At 48.4% G+C, this 22657-nt stretch overlaps 1 protein-coding gene across 5 annotated transcripts in view; it reads right to left on the bottom strand.

Annotated features, from left to right (window-relative positions):
* POU2F3 (POU class 2 homeobox 3) overlaps positions 1-22657 on the bottom strand; it is a 79575-nt gene that overhangs the window by 43098 nt on the left and 13820 nt on the right. For all 5 annotated transcript variants that reach the window (XR_009565056.1, XM_030839324.3, XM_030839355.3 and 2 more), the window contains one exon: positions 6337-6371. Coding sequence is in view for 3 of the 5 variants with exons in the window: in XM_030839324.3 (XP_030695184.1) it covers positions 6337-6371 (35 nt within the window). In the remaining 2 variants the exon portion in view is untranslated. The remainder of the gene's footprint in view (positions 1-6336; positions 6372-22657) is intronic.

Raw genomic sequence — 22657 nt, 5'->3', positions numbered from 1 at the left:
GGCTGTCCCTCAGGCTCCTGACTTCACCCACAGGGCACTCAGCCTTTCCTCCCTCCCTCCCTCCCAGAAGAGCCCTTCTCTTCTTCTAGGCTAAACCCTGCACCCATGTTCTCTCTTTTCTGTCTCCCCTATGGCATCTCCTATCTCTCCCCAGGCCCACAACCCACCAAAGTCTCCCTCATCCCCAAAACCTTCCCTTCACACTGTCTCCATTTTCAGCCAACATCTGCATCCCTTTAACATCCCACTCCTTGAAACGGAATTCTGCTGTCCTCGTCTCCATCATTTCCTAACTTCTCCTTACCCCTCGACGACAGCAATCTGGCTTCTGCTCTCACCACAGACGCTAGAGATGCTATGATGAGGCCACCAGTGTTCACCTCACTGCCAAACCGTGGCCACTTCCAGGCTGGGGCTCTACAATATCTCTGCGTGCTGTGATGCTGTCTGCTATCCCCACCTTCATATGAAAGTCTCTCCTTTGTGGGTGTGGTTCTCCTCCCATCCCTTTAACCACTCCTTCTTGGTCTCATCTATGGGTAGCCATTCCTCAGCCTGTCCCCTACATGTTCCTTCTCTCCAGGTCTGCCCTGGGTTCTCATCCCAGTCTGCGCACCTTCCCTATAGGTGACTTCACTCCCTCCCATCACTTTGGTTAACACAATTCGATGGTGACTCTCAGTATGCATCCTGACCTGTCTGCTGGGCTCCAGGTCCAAATTTCTCACCACGTATTGAGCACCTATTGTCCATTATCTGCCCTTTGTCCTCTTCCCATCATCTGGACAAACTGGCTGGACCTCCCGTTCTCTTGATCTCTGGTTACAGTCCCGCTAACGCTCAGTATCCCAAGCTAGAAACCTAAGAATCCTGCTGGACCCTTCCCCTTCCTTAGCTGTCCATATCCAAACTGTTGACAAAATCCTCCTGATTTTATACCCAAAATCTCTCTCAAATCTGAGTCTCTCCATGCTTTCCTGACACAGGAATAATAATAGCAAATACCTATACAGTTTACACGTTCTAGACATTGTCTAAGAGGTATACACGTGCACGCGCACACGCACACACACACACGCACGCACGCACGCATACACACACATGCTAACAACAGCCCTGTGAGATAGGTACCATTATTCTCCCCACCTGTAAGATGAGGAGACCGAGGAACACAGAAGTTGAAGAACTTGCCCAAGGTCACACCGCCAGGTAGTGCCAAGCCCAGGAGTCAAACCCAGGTCGTCTGGCTCTAAGTCCGTGTGCTTAATCCCTCTCTTTGGCATTGCCAACTCCTCCTACCACAATGGCATCCCATCAGGCCTCTCTTGCATCAGTGCGTCATTCATCCTTCCTTCCCTCCGCACCCACACCCCCTTCTAAGGCTCTTCCATTAAATCAAACTAGTTATGCTTGAAAATGCCCACAGGATAAAATCTAAACTTCTTGGGAATTCCCTGGCGGTCCAGTGGTTAGGGCTCTGCGCTTTCCCTGCCGAGGGCCCGGGTTCAATTCCTGATCGGGGAACTAAGATGACACAAGCCATGCAGCACAGCCAAATTAACAAATAAATAAATAAACTTCTTTGCTGGGTATTCAAAGGTCTGCACAATCCGGCCCAGCCTCATCTTCCACCATCACATCCCATGCTGACCTTCTCACAGTTCCCTTTTACATAGTGAGGCTTCACCCTTACTGTCTCCTATGCCTGGAATATTCTTGCCTCCCCTCTCTGCCCGTCAGTCAAACCCCCTTCTCTTCCCTTGTCACCCGCTTCAACACCATCTCTTTGGTGACATCCTTGGGCACTATCTCAGAGCTCAGTACTCTTATGTCTCTTACAGAATGCACTGCAGAGTTCATTGCCATTTATCTTCTTACCAATGACACACTCTCTCCAGCTCTTAGGAAAGACTAAATATTCAGAGAGTGAATGTTTGGCCCTAGATCCAACCTGCTGGGTCCTCCTGTCTCTGTCCCTTGAATTTCAAAAGATTCTTTTCGCTGGATCACACAAGATCATAAAGGCTGGAAAGATTCCATGTGACATATTTCTCCTCACTCTCTACAGCTCAGGGTGAAGAAATGGACACTCTCTTCCCCATTTCTCTTCAAAGAAAAACATGAAAGGAAAGTGGAAGCAAAACCAAACAGGATATGGCATGAGAATATCGATGGGACCATAACGTACAGACTGCAGGGGTCTTAGCAATCATCTCAAGCAAACGTCTTCCTTTTATTCATGAGGACACTAAGGCCCAGAAAGGGGAAGAGGACTGTGTAGGGTGGAAACAGCACCGGCACCCAGGACCTCTGATTCCCTGTCCAGGGATCTGGCCTTGTTCGGTTGCCTCCCAACTCTGTCTTAAGCTTTCCTGGGGACTGAGGGCTGGCCCTGTTTCTGGGTCTCTGGGTCAGCTCACAATTATCTCCCAAACAGGCTCAGGCTGCTTTCCTGGGACCAGGAAGTTAAGAGGCTCAGCATGAAACCTCATGATGAGGCAGCGTCCTTCGCTCATGCAACCTTAGGACAGCAGTGCGGCCAGAGCCTGGCTGCAATTCCCAGCTGCACCGCCTGGCTTGGGGCCTTCCAATGTGAGCCTCACCAAGGGCAGCGACTCATCCTTTGCTCTCCTGCGTCTGCCACCCCGTCTCTGTATCAGACACAGAGGCCGCGCCTACACAACACTCCTTCTTCCCCTCCCCGCTCCCTGCACCTCCCACTTCCTCCCAGTTAGTCATGGTGAGGTCACACCCAGCCGCTGGCTCCCAGGCCTCTCTCTAAGGACGATGTGTATGTTCAGGAAGAGGGGAGTTGAGAGACTGCAGAGGAGGCTGCTGCAAGGTATCATGGGAAAAATGAGCTCTGGAGTCAAAGAGATGTGGGTTCAAGTCCTGGCTCTGCCTGCTGACCAATCGGAGTGACCTTCAGCAGATTACTTAACCTCTCAAATCCCTTGCCTAATCAGGTGGGGCTGCCTGGGAGGCAATTTCCTTACCTGTCTAAGGGGGATAGTAACACTTGGTATACAGTGAGAATCAGATGAGATAAAGTGACAACAGCACTTTGCCCAGTGGCTCGGGGTCACCAACTTTGGTTTACTTCCCTTGTTATGAAGCACGAGGGTATCACTGTCAGTGCAAGGGCCTGAGAAATCCTGGCGCCCACCTGCAGGCCCGTAAGTGAACTGGTGAGAATGTGAGGGTGTGGGCCTCGGTATCTGAGGCATCCGAGAGACAGTGAGAGGGAGCGAGGAGGGCCTTGGGGAGGGCGTGGACATGTGTGCTTGTGCACAGAGAAGAGCTCCAGTCTAAGTGTGTAAATGAGCGTGACCAGCTGAGCCTCTCTTCCTCCCAAATTCCAACCTCTTTAAAGAAAAGATCTTTGTGTCTGTTCTCGTCAGTAATGAGAAATCCAAAAACCCTTCCCAGGGGAGGGTGGAACTCCCCCCTTCCCACGAGGCTCATTGAAGGGAAGTGAACGCTAGTGAGGCTTTCCCCTGACAGAAGCCAGGAAACTTTCTCCCAACTGGTGGAGAAACCATACCCCAAAGGATGTTCAAAGGGCCAGGGCCTCTCTGTAGGCTGCTGGGGCCAGAGGGGCTGTCCCTAGCCTTGTCCTAAGCACGAGGGTTTCCCAAACTCTAGAAAGATCACACAGGCAGCCAAACCCACTGGGCCTGTGGAGTGGGCCACCTCCGGGCTGGGCTGGTGCCACCACGTCTTGGTGTGGGATGGGCTCCTCCACGTGCATCTCGTCCAAGGGACCATGAGAGGCGGACCCTGGGCTGGGAAAGCACAGGCAACAGGCCGCGTCCCAAGCTGCCGAGGGCTCCTTCAGGGTCACTCAGTCCTCGGGAATGTCCTCCATCCTCCTGCCCTGGAAACAAACCTGGCCAAACTATCCCTTAGATGAGAATCTGTCTCATCTTTAAAGACCCTGAGAGAGAAGCTGATTCCACAGTCTCCCTCCCTTGGTAGCTTTTCCACTGTTTGATAAGCCACATTGGCTGCAAGTCCTTCCTCGTAGCTCACCTAGATGTGACTTTAACTGAAGCCTACCTCTGTCTTAGGTCTTGAGGGAAGAGGGAGAGTAGTTGGCCTCCACGTGTTAGCAAACTTCCCCAATGAACACAATTGCAGAAGTTGCCTAAGAGGTTTTGGGTTAGGACTCCAGATTGTTCCTCTCCAACTGTGAAGGATGTACCCAGAGTTAAAAGCCTTTCAGGAAATGTTAGTAGGGACTTCAAATCACTCTACAGATAAAGGAGGAGAAGAACATATGTCTGAGTTTGACCTCCACCCCTGACTTGCTTCTAAACTTGGACTCTGGATATGAGTGGGAAGGACCCTTAGTGAGTATCAAATGTATCCCCAAATTGGGGTTGTCTTTCCTTCCCCCTGGCTGTCTCCTTCTCTAGCCCATTCTTCTCTGCTTGACAAACTCTACTGACTCTTCAGAGCTAGAATCAAATATCACCTCCTCCGTGAAGCCTGCCCTGAGCTACCGGGAAGAATGAAGTATTCTCATTTCTGTTTGACACCATGCTTTTTACACGCCTTCAGTAAAGCATGAATGAGATTGTATTATAATTATCCACTCAAGAGTTTCTCTCTCCCCTCCCCTCTCCCTCTCCCTCTATCTCTATCTCCCCCACTCCTCAATCTAGACTGTGAGCTCCTCCAGGGAAGAGATCATGTCTTAATTTTCTTTGTATTCCCACATCTGGCACAGTACATGTTCCCTCCCCCACCCCAAATTTATGAAATAAATTAATTTTTCAGCTGAGAAAACTCATACTAAAATTATTAAGTGACTTGACCAAACTTATACAGCTAGCTGGTGGCCCAAACAGGACCCAAACCCAGGCTTTCTGACTTTGTTTCTAATTCTCACGTCTCTGCCTCACTCTAGGGCCCAGTGTTGCTTCCTGCTTGTCTCCAGTTTAGACTTTGTCCCCCCAACGAACCCTCCCACCATCTGCCTCTGACATCACACCTTGTCTTCGCCCTCAGCCCCCAATCTTCCCATCAGCCTCTAACTTCAATGGGAAGGTCCTCTCTTCATTCACCCTCCTCTTTACACATCCAGATCTATCCATCCTTCAATCCATCCAACACCACCTTCCCCTGCCTGAAACCCTCCCCGACTAACTTGAACTCCACCCAGCTTGTTCCTTTAAAGGCGCCCACCTTGTATCTCCATTGTCCCACTGAGCTGGGTTACACCCTCCTTCCAGAGCTCTTTTTGTCCTGGCTCCCCTGTTTTGTCCTCTATCTTCTTTTAAATCGGGAGTTCCTTTGGCTATTTACTATAGCCAGGACTTGGAAGAAACCTAAGTGTCCATCGACAGATGAATGGCTAAAGAAGATGTGGCACATATATACAATGGAATACTACTCAGCCATAAAAAGAAATGAAATTGAGTTATTTGCAGTGAGGTGGATGGACCTAGAGTCTGTCATACAGAGTGAAGTAAATCAGAAAGAGAAAAACAAATATCGTATGCTAACACATATATATGGAATCTAAAAAAAAAAAAAAATGGTCATGAAGAACCTAGGGGCAAGACGGGAATAAAGACACAGACCTACAGAAAATGGACTTGAGGACACGGGGAGTGGGAAGGGTAAGCTGGGACAAAGTGAGAGAGTGGCATGGATGTATATACACTACCAAATGTAAGGTAGATAGCTAGTGGGAAGCAGCCACATAGCACAGGGAGATCAGCTCGCTGCTTTGTGACCACCTAGAGGGGTGGGATAGGGAGGGTGGAGGCGAGACGCAAGAGAGAGGAGATATGGCGATATGTGTTTAGGTATAGCTGATTCACTTTGTTGTAAAGCAGAAACTGACACACCATTGTAAAGCAATTATACTTCAGTAAAAATGTTAGAAGTAAATGAATAAATAAATAAATCAGGAGTTCCCTGAGGAACCCAACCCTCCATCTTTTGCACCTCCACAAATTCCTCTACACATAGTCAGGCCTTGCAAACAGACTTGCCCAAGAGGCAACTCAAGCGGAGCTTTGATGGGAAAAGAGTTGTGGTCTTAGATTCCAGACCACATCCAGCCAACAGATAATCCTAAATAGGGCTCCGCTGTCAGTACTCTTTTGAGGACATAATGAAGAGGTGACCCCAACGTTGGATTGTGGATTGGGGGAGGGGTTGGATGCAAAAGCCTTTGAAAGACACCTTTCAATTCTGAGAGCTATGAGTCTATGAATAAACACCCTCAAACTTCCCTTAATCTTCTTTGTGTCCCCACACCTAACATAGTATGAATGACCCCCAAAATTTATAGAATAAAGGTTTTCTTCTGAATGTCCTTACCTGCCTGTTGAAATCTAAGCCGTTTCGATCATTTCCTGGAAGAGATTAAAAAAAAAAAAAGAAAACATTAATAGCTAGCAGGATTGGAAGAGACTGAAAGTTAGTGGAAAATAGGATGTTGGGATGGGCTTATCTTTATTTTGAAAAAGAACAAAATGCCTGCCCTGTGGCCAGAATCTTCTTGCTTATCCTGTTTCCTGGAAAAGTCTTTGGAAAATCTCCTTCAGGAAGGTAGGTAACCAGGGTAAGGGGAGACTGACTTGTCCAAGGTCACATAGAGTCTAACTGAGATTAGAACTTGCCACACCAGACTGCTTCTGCCAAATGCCCTCAGACAGAAGCTGTGATACATGCTGTAATGGAAAAGCAAGGAATGGCCGGCCACAAATCCTAAAGGAATTGCCCGAAGGCAGGAAGGCCTCCCGCTATCCCAGCCCTCCAGCATTGATGACACCTAAATCACGTCAGGTAGATGAGTGTCACCCCTGTTTCCACCCACCCCCAACTTTCATTCTTGGTTTTATTCATCTTTTTCCCTTTATAATAAATGTTGGATTGAAAAAGTAAATGTGTGCTTAATAGAGAAAACTTTTTGGTACAGAAAAATCCATCTAGAGAGAGGCAGCTGCAATTAATATTTTTGTATATTTTATGGTCTTTTTTATGCTTGTTTTTCCTCATTGATATATATCGCTCTGTATAGATTTTTTTTTTTTTTTTACTCAATTTTTTTTTTTTTTTTTTTTGTGGTACGTGGGCCTCTCGCTGTTGTGGCCCCTCCCGTTGCGGAGCACAGGCTCCGGACGCGCAGGCTCGGCAGCCATGGCTCACGGGTCCAGCTGCTCCGCGGCACGTGGGATCTTCCCGGACCGGGGCACGAACCCGTGTCCCCTGCATCGGCAGGCGGACTCTCAACCACTGCGCCACCAGGGAAGCCCTGTATAGATTTTTTACCCTGCATTTTCCAGTGAGCGTCATAATCTTTCTCCTACACTATTAAGGAACGTCATAAATCTTTCTCCTATGTTTGCAAAGATCATTTTTAATGGCTCCATAATATTCCATTTATGGAGATACCAAAATCTGCTTAAACATATACCTGTTATTAAGGAAATTGCTTCCATTCTTTGCTATAATGAAATTTCCTATTCATACAGCTCTTCAGGGCAGGAGCTGCCAAACAATCTTCCTTTGTGCCCCATGGATTATTGGCTCTATAATGGCAAGAAAATGATATTAAATACCACCCAGAGCCTAGCACTAGGCTTAGTATATAATAGGAGCTCAAGTTATATTGGTTGAATGAATGAATAAATGAACATGTGAATGAATTCAGAACTTTCAATCAGAAAATTCTTCTGCTTTCCATCGGTTCTTCAATAGCTTTGGAATGAAGTCCAAATTTCTTAGTATAACATATAATTCCCTGTATGACCTAATTTCTGCCTACCCTCCCTGCTTTGTCTGCTGCCTCTCATGATCTCACCTCCCTCCCTCCCATGTACCCTGTGCTCCAGACTCATGGAAATCTCCAGAGGCGCCACACCTCTCCCGTTTCCACACCTCCATGCACTGTTCCCTTCCACAGAGTTGGTCCCCCTTCTCTCTGGTCCTTCAGGCTTCTCTACCAGCCTCATGGCACACGTCATGTAACTCTTTATTTGTCTGCATGCTTCTCTCTCCCTCTAGTCTATGAATTCCTTGAAAACTAGGAGGAGGATATTCATTTTTCTCCTCGATGGCCACCACAGTTCCTAACATGGGGCAGAGGCTCAAGAAACACCTGACAGATGAGTGAATGGGGTCCAGGAGAATCCTCTGGCGCTTTAACCTAAGGCCCCTTCCCTCTGCTCTGTTCTAAACAACGGGTAAGTGAAGCCCTTGCCTGTATGATTGGTTGTGAAGCGTCTCCGAGAGCAGCTGGGCCAGCAAGATGACAGCAGAAGTTGAGGGCTCCAGGATTCCGAGAAAGAGGAAATTCGTGAGACGGGAAGTCATCTTTGAATAGCAGCCTGATTTTGAGACTAACGAAGCCTAAATAGATAATCTGTGAGGGGAGTTAAGATGGGAAGGGCCCACAGACTGAAAATAGCGTGTGTGTGTGTGTGTGTGTGTGTGTGTGTGTGTAGACTTAAAGATAAAATTGCTTTTATGTTAAAAATTATTTCATGACATTGTAAAGGTGGCCTAGTAAGGAGTGATTTTAAAATTTGACCAAAAAGCAAATTCATTCATTCCACAAGTATTTGCTAAATACACTCTCTATACCAGGCACTGTTCTAGGCACTGGAAATATAATACTGGAAAAGACAGACAGAAGTCCTTGACCACACGGAGCTTCTTTTCTAGTTGAGGAGACATGAAAGGAATAAGAAAACAAACATATAATTTCATTTAGAGAGAGTTACTATGGAGAGCAATAATACATGGTCAGGGGAAGAGTGTGTCAGAGGTTGTCCATAAGCAGGGTGGTCTGGGGAGGATCACTCCAGACAGAGGGATCGGGACCTGAGGGAGGCAAGAACAGGCTTGCCCACTGAGGAACAGTGACGAGGCCAGCAAGGCTGGAGACATGTGGATGGGTGTGACCAGGGGAAAGATGCCGTGGGTCTGGCAGGCGGGTTGTGCTGAAGACTTCAGCTTTCATGCCAAGGACGTTGGGAAGTGATCAGAGGGTTTTGAGCAGAGGAGTGACATGATTTGACTGAAGTGTTTACACCTGCGGTGATCAGCTGTAGGGATGAGCAAGGAGGAAGGGAGAACAACCAGCAGGCTATCGCAGTGGGTCAGATGAGAGGGGGCAGTGTGCAGGATAGAAGGGCAGCCGTGCAGGTAGTGAGAAGGACCTGGGTTTTGAATTGATAGCTGACAGGGCCAGCTGATGGCTACAAGGAGTGGTGCGAGGGAAGGAGAGGCAGGATGATTCCTAGGGTTGGGCTTTCTCCATGGAGTGAGTGGTGGAGTCATTCCCCAAGATGGGGGTGGCTCAGGGAGGAGCTGGCTGGCGGTATAAAATCAAACGCTATGTTCTGGGACGTGTTAACTTCGAGATGCCAGTTAAAGATCCCAGGAGAGACAGGGAAAGGAGTTTGGACTCAGGCTAGGTGTCAGGTCAGAAGTACAGGGTGGGTAGTTTTCAGCTTATCGGTGGTATTTAAAGCCATAGGACTTGATGAGTTTACAAAGGAACTGAGTCCAGATGAAGGAGAGTAAAAGGGTCAAGGTTGGGAATGATGGGGAAGGGCCAGCAAAGGAGACTAAGAAAGAGTGGGCACTCAGGTAGGAGGAAGACCAGGCAGGCATGGCGTCTGGAAGGCAAGAGAAGGTGTAATATCATTGCCTCCAGAAGAGGTAAGAACATACATGGGAATGAGACCTAGAAAGGGGGAGAAGCCTTGAGGGCCAAAACAGTCCATCTTGGAGAGGTCATCGGGATTGAGAACAATTAAGAAGTCTTTACTTTCGATATCTGCGGATGCCGTCAGAGTGGTGTTTGTGAGATCCACAAAACGCAAAAGATAAGCAAACAGCACGCAGAGATTAATTTTAAAACCCACCAGCCAACAAGAGAACAATTTCTCTTGTCCAGGAGTTTCTCCAGGGTCTTTCTCCAGAGGCCTCTCCCCTTGAGGACGCACCTGCTGCGCCTGGAGCCTGAACGTGGAGTCTCCCCTTCTCATCAAACTCATCCTGGCCTGCATCGGTATCATTATCTAGTCCTCCTGGAGTCCCAGGCTGACTGAATGGCCGGACTGGAGGGGCCCAGGCCAGCCAGGGCCTCCCAGGAGACAGACCCCTTTACTCTGGGACAGCAGAGAGTGGCACTAGCTCAGCACTGGGAACTGAATAAAGGTTCAGTTCCCCAAAGTGACTTCACCTCCGATTCTGATTCCACTGCTAAGCAGGTCAGAGTATTCTCAGGAGACATGGTTTCCCCCGGCTGGGGAGAAGGAACTCAGAGCATCTGGGGGCCTAGGTGGAGACACCATGACATAGTCTAATACAGGCGTTAGTTCATTTCTGATGACACTGTTGATTCTCTCTCCGAGGGGAAACGGCCTCAGCCCTCATTTTACTGCTGCTTCTTCCTGCTTCTCTCCCATGTTCATGGACCTTGTTCCACCTGGCACCTCTCCCCACCCAGCCTACAGGAAAGGTCTGGGAGGCGGTGCCTGGCAACTCTGGGACAAGATCAAGCTCACTGGGGTTCTGCTGCTGCCCTAATGCTCTAGGTTGAGAGGTGACCGACAAGCCATTCCCAGGACCCAATTTATTCATTTTTGAAACAGCAAGGAGGGCACCCCTCTTTCCTAGAGAAAGAAAGGGATGCAATCACCATATTGTGGGAAATACTGGTCCACAATCACCAGAAACTTGTTTCCTACCCCTTTAAGCTGTGGTGTGCAGGAGGAGTAGGGCATACTTGAAACAGTCCTGGACTTGAAGTCTGAGAATTAGGGCTCAAGTCCTGGCTCCATCACTCCCAAGCTGTGTGACCTTGGTCAAGACAGGAAGCTCCAGAGCCTCCTCAGGCATCTTGATGGCAAAATAAGGCCATAGTTTCAATTCCACCCACTTCCCAGGAATACAGTAAAGCTCAACTATATGCCGGGAAGCACTCTCCAGTTGCGGGCTGGGCTCCACACGTCCCGGGCCACTCCTCCATCAGGCTGAGCCTGCTCCTTTGTCAGGGACTTTGCACATGCTCTTCCCTCTGACTAGAATGCCCTCTCTCCCTAGAAAATACACAGTCATCCTCCAAGACCCAACTCAGATGTCACGTCCTCCATGAAACTATCCAAAGCAAAATGAGGGATTTCCTCCTCTATGTTTCCACCTCTCCTACTTATACCTCTTCCAGCACCTACCACATTTTTTAAACGTCAGTGTTTTCTGTGTCTGTTTCCCTCATGAAACTGGGAGCTCCTAGAGGCCAGGGTTATTACATCTTATTCATTTTTGTAGCCCAAGAGCCTAAAACAGTGTTTAACACATAGTAGGAACTGAATGACTATGTGTTTAATTGATCCAAATCACTAAGAAACTGCTACAGAAACGAATCTTCTATTCAGATCTCAGACATCATAGGTGTCACCAGCTGCAGAAACCTGATCATATTCTATTATCCAAGTTCTGGCTTTGAAAGATGGCAGCCACTTGCAGAAAAAAACAAAGCAGGACAGACACACAGAGGGGCCGGAGCATTATTTTCAGCATTGGAAAGATACTGAAGTCCAACCTCAGAGGGGAGCATCTTGCGGTGGTCACACAGCCTCAGAGACCTTGATTTCGGGCTAAAGCTTGGATTTTGCAACTCCCATACTCATACAATTTTCGCAATAAACCCACTGCATCCCAAGTCCAACACAGAGAAAACCAAGTATTAGACTGTAATCAACAGTTTAGGCAAATAAGCAGTATTGAGGCCGATCAAATCTGGAAGTGATTTAAGGCAGAGAGCGAGATTAATTCAGACAACTGGATGATGAAATCAGGATTAGAAAATATTTTGGTCGATTCTAATAAGAGGCCAAAACCAACAACATAGAATGTAACAGGAATACATCTAAGCCCTACATTTAGGTTAAAAAAGGTCAATTGTATACATAAAAGACAGAGGAGGCTGAAATTAGAAATGATTAAGGTGGTAAATTTTATGTTTAAATTTTACGTTTAAATTTAATATTGTATGTTTTTTACCACCCAAAAAAAGGAGAAAAAAGTAAAGAGTTTTTTACACTTAGAGAATTATGTTTTGACAACTACTCTAACCCAGAAAGCTAATTTTCTACCTCATACTGGGTAGGCAACTAAAGAAGTCAAATTGCTCAAAAGTATGCCCTACCTTTAAGCCTATCTGCTACATACGATCTGGCAATCCTACTCTGGGTGTATATCCACAGGAAATGAAAACAGGGTATCAAAGAGATAGCTTCACTCCTCTGTTCACTGCAGCATTATTCACTATAGCCAACCTAAGTGTTCATCAATGGGTACATGGATAAAGAAAATGTTATGTATATATAACTTGTTACATGGTTACATTCAGTGATGAGAAAGAAGGAAATCCTGCCCTTTGCGACAACACGGATTGACCTTGGGGGCATTACGCTAAGTGAAATAAACCAGACTGAGAAAGACAAATACTGCAAGGTATCACATATGTGGAATCCAAAAAATAAAAATGAAAAAGAGTCAAACTCATAGAAACAGAGTGGAAAAGTGGTTGCCAGATGCTGAAAGGGTTCCGAAATAGGGAGAAGTTGGTAAAAGGGTACAAACTTTCAGCTATAAGATGAATCAGGTCTGAAGATCTAATGTATTACATGGGGACTATAGTTGACAACACTGTACTGTATAATTAAAATTAATTAAAATTAATTAAAATTAAAAGAGTGGAACTTAAATGTTCTCTCTCACACATATAAAGATAAATATACAGGTGTTGGATGTGTTAATTAACTAGATGGTGGGAATCCTTTCACAATGTATACACGTATCAAATCACATGATGTACATGGTAAAAATCTTACAATTTTATTTACCAGTTACACCTCAATAAAGCTTAAACAAAAGACTCTGGGCTACAATGTGAAACCTGATAAAGAGTTTTTTCAACAATACCAATAACCAACCTCAAACTAGAGCAATGGAATAACACAGCAGATACATATGGTGATTAAAAATTCAAGTGTGCATAATTTAAGATACTTGACCATCAAAATATCTATACTCTGTATTTTACATTTTCAAAGAGGTTAAATCTCCTAAAGAAATATAATATAACTCTCCCTCCCAAACAAAACAAAAAAGTGATTCCCATTTCTGTTTATTGGCAGACAGTATCTGGAAATAAACAAACTGCAGTTCCTTGTGGGGAGGGGAAGAGAGAGGAGGCTGGCGCTAGTGAAAAAGCGCATGTGAAAAAGAACCCCAAAAAGGGAGAATTTCAGTTGACTGAAGCCAGTATTGGCCTGAGTGTACTGCACAGGTGTGGCGTAGCTGCTTAAAAAGCTAATGCTATCCTGTGCGTTAGCAGGCATGCAGATCGTTGCACATCTCTGCTGAGAGCATCACTTGCAGACCTCTGCTCAGAGCATCACGTCCAGTTCAGGGCAACATTTTTTAAAGGGACCCTGATGAACTGGACTGCGCAACATGAGGACCAAGACGGTAAGGGGCTTAGATGTCACACCAAACGAGGAAAGGATATTTAGCCTAGAGAGGAGAACACTTACCCTTAGATGTCTTTTACATTTTAGACACACATACTGCCATATTTAGGATTGAAATGTTATAACGTCTATAATTTACAAGAAAATATTCCAGTGACAGGAATGGCAGAAATGTGATGGTTGTTGAGAGTAGGCAATGAGTATATGGGGCTCATCGTTTTAGTGTCTACCTTTGCATGCGTTTGAAATAAAAAGTTAAAAATAAAATATTTCCCCCAAAAAAGGATGAAACCAACATGGCAAGATGTTAACAACTATTAAATCCAGGTGATGGGTACATGGCTGTTCATTAACAGCTGTTACAGCTGTTTCTTCTCTTTTCTATGTATCTGAAGTTTTTCAAAATAAAAAATTTTTAAGTAATTCAATGAGGGAACATTTGTAAGATCTTCTTGCCATAGTGCCTGGCGCATAGTAAGTGCTTCAGTAAATGTCAGTGTACTCTTCCTTCCTCCCCCAATATTGGCATGGATGTGAAACAGGCTTAGTCTGCAGCTGCGAAGACCCAGCTCCACAAAGGTCATTGGTGGAGGTTCCTGGGAAGCAGGCTTCACCTCAGTATAAGGAAGAATTTTGTAAAACATGGAATTGTCCAGCAGTGAAACCCACAGTTTCATATCAACAGGGCTCCCCATTGCTAGGAACATTCAGGCAGAGGTTGCTTATTTCAGGGATGTTATAGAAGTGGTATTTGAATTGAGGGGCAATTTGATAATATCAAGAGGGGGATCTCGGGTGATCTCAGGGGACTGAAAATTCCTTCCATCTCTAAAGTCCTAGGATTCAATGCAGCGGATTGAAATGTACCAGGGCTTTTTCTTCCCTTCCCAGAAGCTGGTCACTGTGTAGCATTTGCAGAGGGAGGCAAGGAAGGACCAAAGAACTCTCCCCACCGTTTCCCTCTGTCCTGTTTGTTCTGCCCACAACTAAAAGATATGAACACAGAGGGCAGAGATGGGGCAGAAAGGGCTCACAAAGGAAGCTTCAGAATCCTCTCTTTGGATGTCTTGGGGCAGATGGGTAAGAACTGTGCCAAGCTGGAAGGGACACCAGCTAAGGTCTCTCCAAGCCTGTTTCGGTTCTCATGGTCTCCTGGGAAACTCTGGACCATGAAGCTTCTAGCAAGAAAGCCAGAGCGCAAACACCTTGGAACTATGGCTCACGGGGCTGGGAGGGACCTGAAGAGATGATCAGGGCGAGCGCTCTGCCTTTGGGAAAATGAAGCCTTATTATTCACCCCCATTTTACAGTGAGAAAACTGAGTCTCAACAAGGTTAAGTGATAATATGTACGAAGTAACAGAGCTTTTAAAGTATGGGCATGTGTTGGGAATGATCCTCAGGGGAAGACAAAAACCCACGTCTCCAGCCCCAATGTGGTACATCCTTCCCACGCTAGCGTTAACGCCACTGCTAGCATCTCTAAAACTCAGACAACGTCTGAGGACTCCATCCAAGCTCCAGCGAAATAGCCCAACTCCTGAATCTCCCTGGTCCCACACGGTACCCAGAACTGTTCATCTATACCAAAGAGCTCCAGACAAAGGAAGAGGTCGAGAATATAGTTCGAGGGATTTGGGTTAATTATGAAGACAACATCCCAGTTCATAGAAAATGGGATTTAGTGACCAAAAGAGGGTAAAAGGCACCTTGAATTGGTGGGGAGACCCGGGATTCTGGATAGAATTTCCTTAGGCCAGGATGGCCGTAATACCCAATGGAGTCCCCATGAGAAAGGCCAAGGATCAGTCTGTAGGAGGTGCGCAGGGGTCAAAGGCAGCTTCCACCTCTGCCTCTCCTTCCCTGGCATCTGGTAGGCACCAGGTCAGCAGTCCGAGCCACCTGGCAAGGACCCCTGTCCGACAGTAGACAGGAGGAGCTGGCGCCAGCCCTCTGCTTTCCCACCTCTGAGCCACAGCCTCACAGGCCCGCTGATTTGCATGCGTTGGCAGCGCTGGGATGTGAGTTTGCCTGGGGAGCAATTCTCTGGGTGAGGGAGGTGGAAGCACAGGAATCCTGTTCCAGCAGGATTTTCACTCCTGCCTGGTAAACATGCAGAGAGCATTCTGCAATGCGGCCGAACCTCTCTCATTTCCGGGCTGCTTCTCTTCTCACCAGCTCCGCTCTCAGGTTAACCCAGCAAGACTTCCCCTGTCATTTTATGACCACTTGGCAAATGTGCTGCCACTTCCTGGGATAGCAATGATTAAAGCAACCAGGACCTTGGAAGCACTGCTGGGCAGGCAGCCGCCAGAGCAAACCATGGGACTTCCCAGTGAGGTCATTCAACCCAGTCAAAACACTTTTCCCCAAGACCCCACAGACACTATGCCTACCTTTTTTGTTACTTGAGATCCCTCCAAGGAACTGGGCACTGTTGCCTAATGGTCAGAGCTCTGTACAGAGAACACACTGTAAACTGAGCTTGAGGGTTACTTCAAAGGCTGTTTTATGCTGGACCTTGGGCAAGTTGCTTGATCTCCATAGCCTTCAATTTTCCTTACATGTTAAAACAAAAAATTCTGCCTATATTCCTGCCACCTTCTTCGTAGGAGCAAAGAAATGCCCAGGAGGAAACTGAGGCTGGCCCCTGAAGCCACCTGCAGAACAGGACACAGGATGTCCTTGATGGGCTGTGGGAAGAACACCGGCATAGGGGATGGGAGATCTGAGCTTCAGGTCTCCACCAGCTGAGTGTCCCCGGCTGTGGATAGCAGATGCAAAGATGCAGCGTGTGAGCCATGCCCAGGGCAGACATCACTAATGGACCACCTCACTTGCTTCCTTTTCCTAAACTCAGTGCATAGTGACCACCACTGATGATCAGAAACAGCTCTCCTGAAGAAACCCACTTGCTACCCCAGGACAGGATGATCTTACAGGGTCCCTCCACCTCTGACCGTCTGTGGCTTTGGGGATTTTCATGAGTTAAAGCTTCTTCCTCTCTAGAATGGCAGAGTAAACGCGACTGACCTCAGGGCTTCCTTGCAACCCGGCCTGTGTGAGCGTTCCAGTGAGTTTCTCCACCTGCACAGTCATGAGGCTGAACCCCGAAGCCTTGGTCTGCAGGCCCTTAACACAGATGTCAGGAGCGTGGAGCTGCCCACCTTTGCTAAAAGGGAAGCCCAGCCTCCTCCGACTTCCCTTTACTATCTGTCATCATTCTTTGATAAATGAAAGGCTCCTCGCCGAGGTCTTCGAATTTTTTAAGAAATAAAATTCCTGTTTCTTCTCAGTCTGAGCTATAGATGGGACTCTCTGGGGCCCCCTGCATTGCCCCTGTACCTCCTGCTGGCCTCACACTGAGGCCCAAAGTGGGCAGCATGGTCAGAGGCTATGCTGAAGAGGCCAGGGACTCAGACCCCTCCTGGAATGGGGCCAAAGGGCCAGGTTCCCCAGCAAAGTCTCCACTCATGATCCGCTGACCCTAGAAAACAATAAAAATCCAACTTCAAAGGAAAAACTCTGTTAAAGAAACCCAGGGTTCCCATCGCTCCTAATTAAGCGCAGGTCAGAGAAGCACCTTGGTCGCTACTTTTCTATCAGAACTTTCTTGTGCTCGAGGGGACCACACAGACACTCCCAGTGCAGCACCCACCACTTACAGGTAGGGAAACTAAGTCCCAGAGAGGATGAGTGACGAGCTAAAGGTCACACGGGTAACACATGGCAAAGCAGGAACAAAGCCCGAGCTCCGATGCCCGGACTTGGCTCTCCACCACAGCCCAGGGCTTCCCTAAAGGTCACCTCCAGACCAGCCCCTTCTCTACTCCTTGCCCAGCCCTGAGAGGGGAAGAGGTTCAAAGAGGTTTAAGGTTGGTAAGAGACACTTCGCCACCCCCTTCCCGGGACTGAGTGAAGTGGGGGTGAGAAGGGTGGGTGGGAAGAGCAAGGATAGCTACCGAGAGGGGCGTGCAGCCGGGCGCTGGTCCTCACGTGGGCACACAGATGTCCTTTGTGCCGCTCAGAGGGGCACGTGTGTGGTAGATGGGAGATGCTATCTCACATTTGTAGAACAACTCTCACTTCTGAGAGCTGCCACAGATACACTCTTGTTTCATTCATGCCTCACAACTTGTTTTACAGATAAGGAAACTGAGGCTGGGCCATGGTGCCTGAGCTGGAGGAAAGGAAGTTGGATCTCAGGGCTCTGGCTGCAGGGCTGGTGCGCTGGCCAACACGCATGGGTCTTGGGGCGTGCACTGGGTTTGTTCCTTTCTGTGCAGTGCACTTTCGTATCTAGTCCTTATTAGAGTCTCGCCTGCCTGTGAGTTCTACAGAGCCGGGATTCCAGAACTCCTGTTTCACCAGTGAGTACACTGAGGCTCAGAGAGGGCGGGGCTGGTTAATGTCACACAGCCGTCTTCCGCATCCAGACACCATGCCATGCCCTTTCCCTCACGCGGGGTAACGTAGCTTCCTCTCCTGCTGGGGCCTGTGTTCCTAGGGCTGGAGGGGCCACTTCTGAGGGAAGGATGATGGGGAGGGGGGAGACTTTGTCCAACAAAACAAGGAAACAAAAGCAAAAGACAGAGGACTGCCTCTAGGGTAGGGAAAGGGCTTTTAAAGAAACAGGGATCTCAACCCGTTGCTGTGACCTTGAGACAGTCATTCCTCTTTTCTGACCCCACTCTCTTTCCCCATAAAATAGGAGAATGGGACTAGATCAGAGAATTTTCAAACATTTTGGCAGGAGAACACTATTTTCAAATAATAGGGATTAATTAATAGTTGACATTTACTGAGCATGTACTATGCACCAAGCTTTGTATTAAACATTTTATACACAGGAGAGCATTTAATCCTCACAACCACCCTATGAGTAGGTGTTCTTATTATCCCCATTTTACAGATGAGGAAACTTGAGGCTCAGAGAGGTCAATCAACTTGCCCAACGTTACTGATTAGTAAATTGCTGAGTAGAAACTCAAGCCCACGTCTGTCCACCAGCCAAGGCTGACCACACCACAGTATATATTGACATACTATCTCCAAATGAAAACACATATGGAGTCGCCACAGAAACTTGAGGGGGGAAAAAAGATTTTTCCAGAACTATAAACATCATCTAGGCTCCTTGAATCTGTACCATTCCTAAACACTGGGTCCTGGGAGGAGGGGTCTTTCCACCAACTCCCTCCCCTTCTTCTGGCCATTTCCTGATTGCCTGGAGTCAGTTTGTTTGAGGGTCCTTCACCAAAGCACGCTTCCCACTCCCAAGCGCAGGTGGATAGGACAGTGTGTTGGCCATGAGTGAACGAATTCACAGGTAGGTCTACTCAGGAGACAGCCCATATTCCTAATAGAGGGTCCCTAGATTGGCCATTGGGTCACGTGTGGACACTCTGTCCTTCTGATACTAATACTGGCAAATGGCATTACTGTATGGCAGGCTCTGCTCTAAGCGCCTTACACACGTTGGCTTATTCAGCCCTCACAGCAGGGGCTTCCCTGGTGGCACAGCGGTTAAGAATCCGCCTGCCAATGCAGGGGACATGGGTTCGAGCCCTGGTCCGGGAAGATCCCACATGCCGCGGAGCAACGACGCCCGTGTGCCATACTACTGAGCCTGCGCTCTAGAGCCCGCGAGCCACAACTACTGAGCTCGCGTGCCACAACTACTGAAGCCCGTGTGCCTAGAGCCCGTGCTCCGCAACAAGAGAAGCCACCGCAATGAGAAGCCCGTGCACCGCAACGAAGAGTAGCCCCTGCTCGCCGCAACTAAAGAAAACCCGCGTGCAGCAACGAAGACCCAACGCAGCCCTAAATAAATGAATAAATAAATAAATTTATTAAAGAAAAAAAGCCAAAAAAAAAAAAAGTTCCTTACTCTCCATAATATTAAAAAAGAAAAACAAAACAAAAAAATCCTCACGGCAACTCTAGGAGTCTATCCCTGTTATTACCTCCATTTTACAGTCTAGGAAACCGAGCAGAGACATTAAGTAACCAGCCCAAGGTCATATAACTAGTAAGTAGAAAAGCTGGGATTCAAATACAGACTCTGGCTCCAAAGTCTATGCCCTTAATGCCTCCGCCTTGGTAAGCTGGGGGCAGCAGTGCCCTTCCTAACACGTTACAGGAACTGAGAGGTACAGCAACCCCCACCTTTCAAATAATAACCAGTGAGCACAAAGGGTCAGCATGTGCTCACGGATCTCAGCATCTTAGAGCCGGAAGTGATCTTAGAGACTCTCAAGTTCAGACCCTCCGTCCAATGCACGAACTCAGGCCTGAAGACGGGAGGTGACTTGCTGACACAGGTTCATGGTAGAGATGAGTCCAGATTCCATCTCTCCTCACATCTCCAACCACAGGAGAAGGTGCAGACTGTTTCTCCAGTTTCACTGGTAGAAAAACTGAGATGACTAGTCTGTTGTCAGCAGAGGGAGACAGGCCTGAGCCCAGGACCAGAACTCACTCAATGGTCCTTAAGAGCCCAATCATCCTTGTGATGCTGGAGTAAACTGAGTTGGGGCTAGGCGGGGATGGGGACCCAGCTGGTTCTCCCGCTGGAGTAAACTGAGTTGGGGCTAGGCGGGGATGGGGACCCAGCTGGTTCTCCCGAGAGGCAGAGGTCACAAATACCCTACTCAGCCAACCACCCTCAGGCCTCCAGGGGCCTGAGGGGAGGGGACAGGGACAGGGTGGGAGCAGCCAGCCCAGTGCTACCTCCCTTTGATACCTTGGAGTCCAGAGCAGACATTTCCCAGCAGGCTTAACCCTTCTTGTGCGTGCTTCCCTTCTCAAGAAAAGCTTAATCATCCTCATTTGAATTTCAAATGACCTCTCCCCTCTCCCCACTCCCTGCCCCAACAGGCTTTGAGGCAGGGATATGGAAATTCACCCAGCAGTATGGAAATCATTGCCCTATGCAAATTGGGCGCCAGGACCCCATCGTCATAGCAACTACTGGGTTTCCTCTCCTTTTGGCCCCTCTCTGGGCTCTCTGGCTTAGATTTTTTGTTCCTCTTCCCAGCAGGCAGGGGGGGCACCCCTCACCGAGGTGCCCAACGGGGCCCAGACCCGTCAGGCTTCCTGCCTGCTTCTCTAGTGCAAATCTGGACCCAGATTTGGTCTCACCCAAGCGAGACCAGCCGCTGTTTTTTTCTCAGGCTAGCCTAATCCGAGGATGGCCTAGATGGTGGTGAGGAAGTTCTGGAGTCTGGAGGACACAGCGATGCTCCTAGAGGGGGTGACAGGAGAGGAGAGACCTAGAGGGCTTCGGTGGTGCCAGTGATAGGAGATGGAACGCAGGGCACGGAACCTGTATGTAAAATGCCATGCAAATGAACACCTATTATTTTTTGAGTCAACAGCACGAGTGCTTTCTGGGGAGATGCCTGCAGCTCTGTTTCCCGTGCTCCGAGCTTGGCACAAAGGCCAGCCCTCCCTGAGTCTCCCAGGGCTCTGCTGTTAGCCAGGAGCTCCCCCACAGTCAGCTCTAAGCCCGTGGAGAATCCAGGAGGGGACTTTGAACTGTCTGTGGCTGAAGTCCCTAGAAATGAAATTCAGCCTCCTTTGAGGACTCTGGTCATTCGCTCAGCTTCCCCAGCCCTGTCCTACCAGACCCTCAGGCTCCAATGAGAGGAACGCAGCCCCAGTTGGGATGACCTCCTGCAGCTTCCCTTTTAAGGACATGTCTGCCCCTCTTCCCCTTGGCCGTGGGGAGTGGGGAGTGAGAGGAGGCAAGGGGAGCTGCACCTGCTTCTCCCCTCAGCAGCTCTTCCTAAGGACGGGTCATCCTGGCAGAGCCCTTCCCTTCCCGAGGGGGACCCACTAGCAAATGCGGGCAGAGACTCCAACTTCCGTCTCCCCTACCCCTCCTGTAGTTTCACAAACCCCCACCACCACCACCCCAGCCTGCCTTTGATAGAGCCTTGACCAGAAAGGAAGACTGCCAGTGGGTGCAGCCCACCACCAGACTGCCCAACCTGCCCTGAGGGCTTTGAGGTGGGGATTGTGTGAGTCGTGTGTGTTTGCACGTGAGTGTGAGTTGGGCGTGTGTGTCTGTGTGTTTGGGAGTGGGGCGGATGGAGTGTAACTGCATTTCAGTTGTCCGGATTGGGGCTGCTCTTTTTTTTTTTTTAATAGGATTTACTCTTTTTTTTTTTTTTAATTTATTTATTTGTTTAGGGCTGTGTTGGGTCTTCGTTTCTGTGCGAGGGCTTTCTCTAGTTGTGGCAAGCAGGGGCCACTCTTCATCGCGGTGCGCGGGCGTCTCACTATCGCGGCCTCTCGTTGCGGAGCACAGGCTCCAGACGGGGCCGCTCTTCAAGCCCGAAGACGTAACCCTAATTTGGCTGCTCATTTCTTTTCAAATTCTTTTTCCACTTGTTCAGCATTTTTCCACACCAGGTGTTCATTGCTGTAACTGTTTCTTAAGGAGGAGGGTGGACCCAAGAGACCAAAAGCATTTACTCACAGCTTATGAGGGAGGGGGGCTGCAATTTGGGTGCCTTAGTGAAGGGCTAAGGCCCAGAAGCTACAGTGTTAAGTCTCTGGACGTTGCTCAGGGCCTCTCTCTCTCTCTCTGTCTATGTGTGTGTGTGTGTGTGTGTGTGTGTGTGTGTGTGTGTGTGTGTGTGTGTGTGTGTGTTGGTAGCGGGTTGAGGGTGGGTGTCATTTCACCCCTGGCAGCAAAGGATAGCCTGGGACTGACCTCTCCTGCTGGATCTCCCCATCACTGCCCCCACGGCACCAACAGTGGGAGTAGGAGGGATGCTAAGAAGGTCATAAGATGTACCCATTGTCCATGGGATGCCAAAGGAAAGGGGCATTCTTATGCACACTCTTATCCTCTAATGCAGGGCACCTCCAAGTGTGGTCCAACAGCCAGGCGGGTCTGAGCTGTTCATTAAGGTTGGAGACCAGATGCGTCCAAACACAGAGAGTAAGAATTTAGAAATGTTCACAGCACCCCAAGTACGTCATTAGTGAGCGCTCCCTGTGGACGCAGTGGAGACAAGTCTGGGCCCTGTTGAATGTGTGTGGTGGGTACGAGCTGCATACCAGTCCTGCACGGTGGGACTGTGGACTGCTCTGTGACAGACTGGAAGTAAAACGAGCGGTCCTGCAGCCCACGTT

Source organism: Globicephala melas, chromosome 8, assembly GCF_963455315.2.
Source record: "Globicephala melas chromosome 8, mGloMel1.2, whole genome shotgun sequence".
In the NCBI taxonomy this organism is placed as follows: domain Eukaryota; kingdom Metazoa; phylum Chordata; class Mammalia; order Artiodactyla; family Delphinidae; genus Globicephala; species Globicephala melas.
Note: the sequence above shows the minus strand (reverse complement) of the source record. Positions and strands in the feature narration are given on the sequence as shown.